At 39.8% G+C, this 10853-nt stretch overlaps 1 protein-coding gene across 1 annotated transcript; it reads left to right on the forward strand.

Annotated features, from left to right (window-relative positions):
• The first annotated feature begins 1547 nt into the window (after positions 1–1547).
• Positions 1548–6729, forward strand: LOC123995581 (5-hydroxytryptamine receptor 3A-like). The gene is made up of 7 exons (XM_046299215.1): positions 1548–2017; positions 2315–2421; positions 4706–4875; positions 5177–5349; positions 5586–5796; positions 5949–6152; positions 6431–6729. Exons 3-7 carry the CDS (start codon positions 4707–4709, stop codon positions 6727–6729), a joined length of 1056 nt encoding a protein of 351 aa, XP_046155171.1. The 5' UTR covers positions 1548–2017; positions 2315–2421; position 4706.
• The last annotated feature ends 4124 nt before the right edge of the window (positions 6730–10853 follow it).

Below are 10853 nucleotides of genomic sequence, written 5' to 3' on the forward strand. Positions count from 1 at the left end.
CCCCTAGGTACATGTCTAGGATCAGCTTCCCCTCCCCCAATCCTAACCTTAACCATTGGTGTGGAAAATGATACACTGACTCAGGATCAGCTTCTATGGGCAATTTCACCCTCCACCACAGCCATTTACTGTGGCTCACGCCTGTTTTGTATCCAACCCCCTGCAGGTAAAGTAGCTCTGTACCACAAGAGTTCACCTGCTCTACTGACCACCTCATTTGCCCCAAGGTTTATGGATCTCACTCATGGTCTTCTCTGTTGCTAGGAATATTGCTAGGAATATATATATTTATTTTTAATGTATTTTTTTACAATTCCTATGTTGAGCTTATTGTAGAATCAAGAATCACTGACTCTTTGTGTCACTTCTAACGTATCAGATATCTTTGTTGCAGGAGAACTGTGTTCAAACTTGAAAACAGTCTGGAGCTGTAAGATTTTCTGTGGATTCTCCAACAGCAACTTATGACATGACAATACATCAACATAAGTGGTTAACTATGCAAATTAGTCTGTATATATACAATGTGTTCCAGCTGGTGAAGAGATGCCATCGCTATGGGAGTGAGGTAACAAAGCTTTGCTCTAAACAGTTCTTCAACCAAACATTAGGATAGAAACAGTCAACAGTAGTTTGCAAAAACTTGCAGTTTGATGGCAGCCAAGGATTTTTCCAAAATGGAGGTAAATATCTTTCATTCTAATGCTTTTCGTTACATTGGGGGGATGTACCTTACACATGTTTCGTGCCTGTCTGTTGTGCTTCAATTCATTACTGTAATTGCTCAAAACTTTTGTTAAATGACATTTGAGGTAAATTAAGTTGTGAATTCATACAGTAATTCATGGTGTTATACACATTGTGTTAATTATCAAACATACACTAAACAATGGACTGTAACTCTAAAATACAGTTTGACCTTTGAACCTAACAGTGATTTTTTAAATGACTATTTCAGTCTCAACGATGGTGGGTCAGTTCCCACCAGGTTCTGTTCATCATCTGCTGCATCATGGTACAGGGTAGGTACAGCTTGGACACGGGAAAATAAAAAGTAAAGTCAACTAATTTAAGTAAACTTAAAGTATTATATTTGAGTAATAGTTTGTTTTCATTTATTCTTTAGTTTTATGTTCACTTGTTTATATTACTTGGGGTAGCTGTTACCTTAACCATCAAGTTCATAACATAATGTATTTGTGGGTTTGCAGTCAACTCATTTCACTATCATATGAAAAAGTAGCAAGGTCTTCATCATTCAAACAAGATTCTAATAATATCTACAATACGTATCTACAATATGCAAGAACCCCAAAATTAAAGACTTTTCACTGAAGATGATCAGATATTTGACATAATTTACCAGATTCTCGTATCCAGAGCAACATACAGTAGCGAGTGAATACATTTTCATCCTGGTCCCCCGTGGGAATTGAACCCACAACTCTGGCATTGCAGCGCCATGTTTTACCAACTGAGGAACACAGGGTCATAACAAAACCACAATATAAAGCAGCGTGGTTACCATTGTTTCCCCAGCGCCATGCCTGAGATGTAAGATAGTGGTGAACTGCACCAACCCCAACACCATATCCCTTCTGGCTGCCCTGGAGAACGTCATGACATTGTACTCCATACGACCTGTCATGAACCTCTCAACCCCCACCAACATCAGCATGTACTTCACTCTCTACGGCATCCTGGGTGTGGTAAGGAGTAGTAGGACAGCATGGTATCCTGGGTGTGGTAAGAAGTAGTAGGACAGCATGGTATCCTGGGTGTGGTAAGGAGTAGTAGGACAGCATGGTATCCCTTTCAACTACTTCACCTGAGGAGACATACCATTAAATCCATCAATGTATTTGACATGTGCAATATAGTTCTGAATGTTCTTCCACTTCCTGTTTTGTAGACGTATGTAAAATGTGGCTTTATTGCCATTACTTTGTAGGGAAACTAATTCTCTTTTCAGGAAGAAAAAGCACAACTGTTGAACACCTACATTTGGCTGGTGAAGGTAAACTTATTATTTTCTTATTATTGCAAGTATACGTAGTGTGTGGTGTGTATGGGGGTCATTATCAATGTGCACTTTGGTTTCTGATTCTCCTACAGCACCTGTGTTAAGGACGTTACTTCACATTACTTCATATTTGTTAGGGCACCAATATGTACTGGATAGCAATAGGGATATATATTTGGTTAAAACTAAAAAATATATTTTATCTTTGAATGTATTACAATCCTAACATCATATTATAATTTTGAATGCTGCTTACAAACATATTGTATTGTTGCTAATGTGTTGTTTTAGGAATGGGAGAATGAATTTTTCAGCTGGGACCCAGTCCATTGCGGCTCTGCCAATATTTCTCTCCCCAGGGAAAAGTTCTGGTCACCAGATGTGGTAATCAATGAATTGTGAGTTAAACATCTCTATAGTCTATATAGATACGATATATTTCTTTTTTTGATGAAACATTGACTTTGGTCTTACTGATATTAGCCCATAGAAACACATTGAGTAACTGATTAACACATGGAAAAATATATAGTCAAAAAACGTCATAAAATTAAGTTTGCTTTAAAGTGTTCATTTCTAGAGAAATGAACACAGGACATTCCAGCAGTCAGCATGCCAATTGCATGCTCCCTCAAAACTTGAGACATCTGTGGCATTGTTTGTGTGACAAAACTTCACATTTTAGAGTGGCCTTTTATTGTCCCTGTGTAATAATCATGCTCTTTAAACAGCTTCTTGATATTCCACACCTGTCAGATGGATGGATTACTTTGTCAAAGGATAAAGTCTCACTTACAGGGATGTAAACACATTTCCGAGGTGTAGTTAGGAATGAAGTTGGGAGATCGGCGGTAAACTACTTCAAACGAGTCTCATGAATTTATGGGGGTCGTAGAGCAAAATGGAGAACACCATCGTATTTGTGACAGTCATATTAGTTTGTTTGGGCTCTACAGACGTTTTTGAGAGAAGACCGATTTTCGGGATGTCGAATGGTCTGACAAACACAACTATAACTCAGCCACCTTCCACCGCAGATGCAGAAGGCCGTCATTGGAAGATGTGGTGGATCGAGACACAGGCCATACAAATCTCCAGCCTAAAAATATTTTGATAGGGATGTTTTTATTATGCTAATTAGAATTTGGCGAGGGTGAAGACATCTTAAAAACTTCTTAGGGCTGCAATCGCGTTAACGGGATCGATATGACAACAGCCAGTGAAAGTACAGGGCGCCAAATTGACAACAACAGAATTGTCATAATTAAAATTCCTCAAACCTACATGTATTTCATACTGTTTTAAAGGTATTCCATCACAGTGTCCGATTTCAAATATGCTTTACAGCGAAAGTACCACAAACGATTATGTTAGGTCACCACCAAGCCAAAGAAAAACATTTTTCCAGCCAAAGAGAGGAGTCACAAAAAGCACAAATAGAGATAAAATGAATCTCCAACCTTTGATGATCTTCATCAGATGACAGTCATAGGACTTCGTGTTACACAATACATGTATGTTTTGTTTGATAAAGTTCATATTTATATTTAAAAAATCTGAGTTTACATTGGCGCGTTACGTTCACGAGTTCCCAAAAACATCCGGTGATATTGCAGAGAGCCACATCATTTTACAGAAATACTCAATATAAATGTCGATGAAAATTCAAATGCTAGACATGGAAATATAGATATACCTCTCCTTAATGCAACCGCTGTGTCAGATTTCAAAAAAACTTTACGGAAAAAGCAAACCATGCAATAATCTGAGACAGCGCTCAGAAAACAAATCAAATTTTCCGCCATGTTGGAGTCAACAGAAATCAGAAATTGCATTATAAATATTCCCTTACCTTTGATGATCTTCATCAGAATGCACTCCCAGGAATCGTAGTTCCACAATAAATACTTGATTTGTTCGATAATTGTCATTATTGTCCATTACTTGTTAGCGGGTTAGGTACACATATCCACACGCTCGTGCAGGTCAGACATAACTTCGGACAAAAACTTCAAAAAGTTATATTACAGGTCTTAGAAACATTTCAAACTAAGTATACAATCAATCTTTAGGATGTTTTTATCATACATCTTCTAAAAAGTTCCAAAGAATTCCTTTGTGCGTAGAGGAGCCATGGAACGCAGGTCGATATCATGTGAAATGCGCATGACCAGGAAATGGCTCTCTGCCAGCAAGCTGATAAGCTGACTCATTCCCCTCTCATTCAGCGCCGCAACACAGTAGAAGCCTCATTCAAGTTTCTAAAGACGGTTGACATCTAGTGGAAGCCTTGGAAAGTGCAACTTCATCCATATCCCACTGTGTATTCAATAGGGCCTGGGTTGAAAATTGAGCAACCTCAGATTTCTCACTTCCTGTTTGGATTTCTTATCAGGTTTTTGCCTGTCATATGAGTTCTCCTATACTCACAGACATCATTCAAACACTTTTAGAAACTTCAGAGTGTTTTCTATCCAATACTACTAATAATATGCAAATATTAGCAACTGGGAATGAGGAGCAGGTAATTTACTCTGGGTACCTCTGGGCACCTTTCATCCAAGCTACTCAATACTGCCCCTTTTCCTTTTTATTGCACAACTGACTGATTCAGTTTAGAACACATGACTTATATCCTGCCCATGGTTTGAAATCGTCCCCCTATTTCACCCTGTTTTACAGTATGGATGAAAACAGAGCTCCCATCGTCCCTTATGTGTACATTAAGCACACTGGTATAGTGCGAGACGCCAACCCTGTCAGAGTGGTTAGCTCCTGTAACCTGGAGATCTACACCTTCCCCTTTGACGTCCAGAACTGCACCTTCACCTTCAGATCCTACATCCACCACGGTAAGACGTCAATGCAACCATGCTTTAGGACTTACTTGAACATAAGGGTCAGACGCCAAACCCATCGCTCCTTCTCTCCCAAAACAACATCCTGACTCTCTTGTGATCTGAAATGATAGATGTGAAACAGGGTGGACCACTGAGTCCATTCAAGTTTTTGATAAATTACTCGGTGTCAACCAAGGGATCTGTTTGGTGTTAGGCCCAAGTTTACCATCCCCTCAGAACAGATCATGTTTTGCTTCCATATAGGTTCAGCCCATTCATCCCAGGATAACCCATTCATTTATCTCCCCCGCAGTGTCGGACATAAGGATTATCTTAGGGAAGAAGGTGGAGGACATCCTGAAACGCTCCATTAGCGTGTTGTCCACCGAAGGGGAGTGGGAGCTGATGGACATCAAATCCAGCAAGTTCAAGTTATCAACATTCGATCAGGGAGAAAGCAACCCCTATGATGAGCTTTGCTTCTATGTAAGAACCCAAAGAACTGCAATTTCTCAGACGCCAGTAATTTGGCTCTACTAGCACTGAACGTTGAGCTCTCTATATTTCTAGCGTTACTTTTGTTTCAGAGAGTACTTCCTGTTTCAAACATAGGATGCTAACCCAGATAATTATGGCTTTGTCTTGTCTGATATGGGAATCGACTGCACCAAGCCAGATCACCCTTGAAGATTTTCATTCCCCATTGTGTCTCTAAACTGTAGATTGTCCTGAGGCGCAGAGCCACCCTCTACGTGGTGAACCTCCTGATCCCCAGCTGCTTTCTCATCACTGTGGATCTCTTCAGCTTCCTGCTGCCTCCCCAGAACGTGGACCGCTCCTCCTTCAAGATGACCCTAATTTTGGGCTACTCCGTCTTCCTGCTCATCATAAATAACCTGCTGCCCGTTACAGGAAGCACCATTCCACTGATAAGTGAGTATGAAAACATGTGTACTGGAAACACCATATTTTTCGTAAGTCATAAATGTAGATGTTTACTTTGTGTTATTGGCTGGTTAGGGTCAAGTATCAGTCCACTTCCTTTGTCCTGAATATTTTCCTCTCTTCACCTCCTGCACATGCAGATGTGTTCTTCGCCATCTGCTTGGCTCTGATGGTGGCCAGCCTGCTGGAGACTATTCTCATCACCAACCTCCTGGTCGCCCCCTGTAACTTCCACCCTGTGCCTGGCTGGGTCCGAGTGCTCGTCCTGCGCTTCATGGGCACCCTCGTCTGGCTGCCTCAGAAATCCAGAGAGGACAAGATCATCCTCAATCCAGTTGCAAGAGGTACCCTGTCTGATCCTCCAGGGATTTACAATTACACAGACTTTCATTCAGTTAGCAGATCCTTGTCTTGTTCAACCCAATGCAATATAGTGAAAGCCTTCAATCACAGGCCTGAACAGTAACATAAATGCAGGAATCACTCTGATACATTTTTCCAGACACTTGACAAGGTCCGACCTCAGACAGAATGGTACTTCTCACGTACGTCAATAATTTGTCTCATTAGGAGGTACATTCATAATTTCACATTTTTCCCTTCCTTCCCTCTTGTCTCTTAGAAACAGACGTGAAAGTCTGCCCTCTAGTGACGGTGGAGAGACAGGTTCAAACAGGAGAACCAGGTAAGATGTGGGCAGAGGCAGGCGATCCAGCCCTGGTGGAGCTGAGGAATCTGGGCAATGAGCTCCAGTCCATCCGCCTCCAGGTGGCCCAGCATGTGGACGGGAACCAGATCTCCCAGGACTGGATGCAGGTGGGCTACATCCTCGACCGGTTGCTGTTTGGCATCTACTGCATCTTCATCACCTTCAGCTTCATCGTAATCCTCAGCATCTGGAGTAATTCGTACAAACAGTGATGTACTGGTTAAAAAAATATAGGTGGGTCAATGTCATTGATTGTGAATAAAGTAACGATCCTTGTCATTTCTAACCATTTTTCTATGATAAGTGGCTAAATGGTTGTGTAAAAATACAAAATGTGAGGAAATAGTGCTTACCCTCCACTACACCACTGCGTACAAGTCTCCCATGTTGTCAACTGCTGTTTAGATTTAAAAACAATTACCTTAACACTACCATAACTTCAACGATCGCTTGTTTGATCTCCTGGCTGCATTGAGTAAGTGTGTTGACTTATATTACTATATTAGATTAAATGTATGTTTCTTTGACAAATAAACATACTTTCACAAAAACCACTGTTTCATTACTAACAACAATTCATTGGGGTCATCTGAGATGTTTTCTGAATTGTAATGTTGATGGTGGATCAATGATGATGAAGATCTGTCACGCAAGACACGGATCAATGACATGCAAAGTAGGGGATCATCCAAAAACCACATCCTTGTTTGATTAGAGTGTCGACTTACAGGAAGTTATTTTGGGGGATTTTATTAGTATTCCCAGTAGCTGTTACAAAAGCATCGGCTACTCTCCCTGGGGTCCACACAAAAAAGAAACATTGCATAATACAGAACATAGACAAGAAATGCTCAAGGACGGAATTAAATGAATTTAAAAAATGGCACACATAGCCTACATGTCAATACATACACAAAATATCTAGGTCAAGATAGGGGAGAGGCGTTGGTCCGTGAGGTGTTGCTTTATCAGTTCCGGGAAACCAGGTTTGCTGTTCATTAGAGTAATATGAGATGGAAGGGAGTTCCATGCAATAACTGCTCTATGTAATACTGTACGCTCTCTTGATTTTGTTCTGGATTTGGGGACTGTGAAAGACCCCTGGTGGCATGTCTGGTGGGGTAAGTGTATGTGTTAGAAATGTATGTAAGTTGACTATGTAAACTAATTGGAATTTTCAGCACATTGTTTCTTCTTAAAAGAAGAAGTGATGCAGTCTGTCTCTCCTCAACTATTAGCCAAGAGAGACTGGCATTCATAGTATTTAAGTTAGCCCTCTGATTACAGTATAGAGCAAGAGGTGTCACTCTGTTTTTGGCCAACTGCAGCTTAACTAGGTTTTTCTTCACAGCACTTGACCACTTAAGTGGACAATAATCAAGACAAAACTAGAGCCTGCAGAACTTTTTGGAGTGTTGTGTGAAAAAAGCAGAGCATCTCTTTAGTATGAACATACTGTCCCTCTCCCAATCTTTACAACCATTAAATCTATGTGTTTTGACCATGACATGTTCTAATCTAAGGTAACACCAAGTAATTTAGTCTCCTCAACTTGTTTGACAGCCAGACCATTCATTACCAGATTCAGCTGAGGTCTAGAACTTAGGGAATGATTTGTACCAAATACAATGCTCTTAGTTTTAGAGATGTTCCGTTCCAGTTTATTACTTGCCACCCATTCCAAAACTCTTTGTTAAGGGTTTCATTGACTTCATTAGCTGTGATTGCTGACACATATATGGTTGAATCATCAGCATACATGTGCACGCAGGCTTTGTTTAATGCCAATGGCAGGTCATTGGTAAAAAAAAATAGAAAAGAGTAGAGGGCCTAGAGAGCTGCCCTGCAGTACACCACACCCTGTGTGTTTGTCAGAGGCTTCCATTAAAGAAAACCCTATGAGTTCTATGAGATAGATAGTTCTGAATCCACAATATGGCAGAGGTTGAAAAGCCATTAAACATATGTTTTCTCAACAACAGGTTATGGTGAATAATGTCAAAGGCTGCACTGACATCTAACAGTTCAGCTTCCACAATCTTCAAATTATCCATTTCTTTCAAACAAATCATCAGTGATTTATGTTAATGCAGTACATGTTGAGTACCCTTCTCTATAACCGTGCTGAAAGTCTGTTGTCAATTTGTTTACAGATAAATAGTATTGGATTTGGTCAAACACCATCTTTTCCAAAGAGCTGTGTTGTATAAAATCCGATCCAAAGATTATGGCAGGGACTATTTCATGATATAATAGAAACATATTTAATTCAAGCAGCTGCTTTAATTTCACATTAAATATTTTTCTATTATATCATTATATAGCCCCTGCCTTAATCTTTGGAACATATTTTCCACACAATTTGGTACCGGGACCCGGATGAGAGCGTCCTGACTTGTTGATCTGTTTCCTTCGGCTTGGAATCAGACATCGTCTGGCCACAGCTTAAAAAGGTAAGATACCTTATTAAAAAATCTCTGTGAGGGACTGTCTTTTTTCCAGCCGAGTCTTAATGGAGATCTCTTGTCCTCCTCATTCACAACATTTTGCAGTTCAAGTTTTCAGAACTGTTTTTCCTATAATAATTAATCGGGACAGATAATATTGATCAATAGTGGGTATTCAGAGTTTGACCACACTTTAAAGTATTCTGAGTTTGACTATACTTTAAAAGCCCACATAATCACGTGATAGCCTACAGGAAAAGTATTCAGAGTTTGACTGTACTTTAAAGTAGGTCAAAAAGCATTCAGAGTTTGACCGTAAAAAAAAGGAAAGTAGTTCGGAGTTTGACGAAATAATTTTTATTTTATTTTTTAAAGCAATGTATTCTGAGTTTGACCGTACTTTAAGGATAGCATAGCCGGCTGGTAGAAAAGTATTGCGAGTTTGTATGTGTGGTATGTGGGTATAATGAGTTACTAGAGATTTGATAAAGTAGCAATAAAAACAAAACTGAGAAAACATTTTTTTTTTAAATATACAACCTGCGCACCCGTAAGTGAGTGGTGTAAAAAGTGTTCTGAGAGATGTTCAGTGATCCCCTTACGGATCATCTTATAATTATAAGCCTTTGGCGTCGGCTAATGGGGATCCTAATAAATCTAATCAAAATCATGGCGGCAGGGTAGCCTAGTGGTTAGAGCGTTGGACTAGTAACCGGAAGGTTGCAAGTTCAAACCCTCGAGCTGACAAGGTACAAATCTGTCGTTCTGCCCCTGAACACCCACTGTTGCTAGGCCAGTTAACCCACTGTTCCTAGGCCATCATTGAAAATAAGAATTTGTTCTTTAAAGGACTTGCCTAGTTAAATAAAGAAAAAGAAAAAAAACACAGAAATATACATCTTCTGTATTACAGGAATGGGCGAATACCTCCCGGTTGTAAAATATACTTATATATTGCTTATGATTGGTTGTATAGCTGTACCTTAGGACCAGTGAAGTTAGTTGACATCCAATTAAATGTGTGTCATTATCAGAACCTATGGTGTGATTAAGCTACAAAGACTTCTACAAGGCCAGTTTATCTCACATAGGCACAGATGTATTGAACTCAAAAAAAAATTAAATGGCTGAGTGGTTACTGCAGGTGTTAAAAAAACAACTCTGTTGTGTTCCTGTGACCGATATCATGAGACTGTGATTAGAGACCGCGTGTGCGTCCCTTTTCCCACTATCGTGCCGCCGACCCAAGACAAACTGTACTAGCTAGCTCAGATGTTTTCCAGCACGGTTCAGTTTGGCCCAGCTTGACTCAGTAGTGTGAAAAGGGGCTGTGGTCTCACAGTGTGTGTGTGTGTCTGCATTATAAGTCAATCACTCAGTTTGGTTCGAGCTCTGTATGTGCAGGACATTTGGTTAACTAGTACCATCCGACAGGGCACAGTATGGGACAACCATGGAGATTCATTCTTACATCAGGTTTCTTTCTATTGGCAGGTAATATCCTTCATTTGCATGTTAGATTTGAAGTTTTATTATGTTGTAAATTATTGTATGTGTTTTTAACAATATTTTGAACATTTTAAGCATGTTTTGCTAGAAATGTAATTATCTAACTAGGCTGTGGCTACTCTCACCTGGAAAGTTCTGTTTTTTTATTTTCAAAACTGGTTGAAGGGCTATTTTTAGGCACTATGAGTGTGATACATTACACAGTAAATGAGAATCATTGCCTCCAGATAAATTAATTCGATTTAAAAAAATAATTTATGCCATTTTTGATTTGACATTTTTTGGAGGGTCCAGTGCAAAATAAAATACTTGTGTAAACACCCCCCAAAATCTCTAGATAACATCCTGAGTGCCAATATATCTGATCGCATCGGTACGTG

This window comes from Oncorhynchus gorbuscha, linkage group LG02 (assembly GCF_021184085.1).
Source record: "Oncorhynchus gorbuscha isolate QuinsamMale2020 ecotype Even-year linkage group LG02, OgorEven_v1.0, whole genome shotgun sequence".
Classification (NCBI taxonomy): domain Eukaryota; kingdom Metazoa; phylum Chordata; class Actinopteri; order Salmoniformes; family Salmonidae; genus Oncorhynchus; species Oncorhynchus gorbuscha.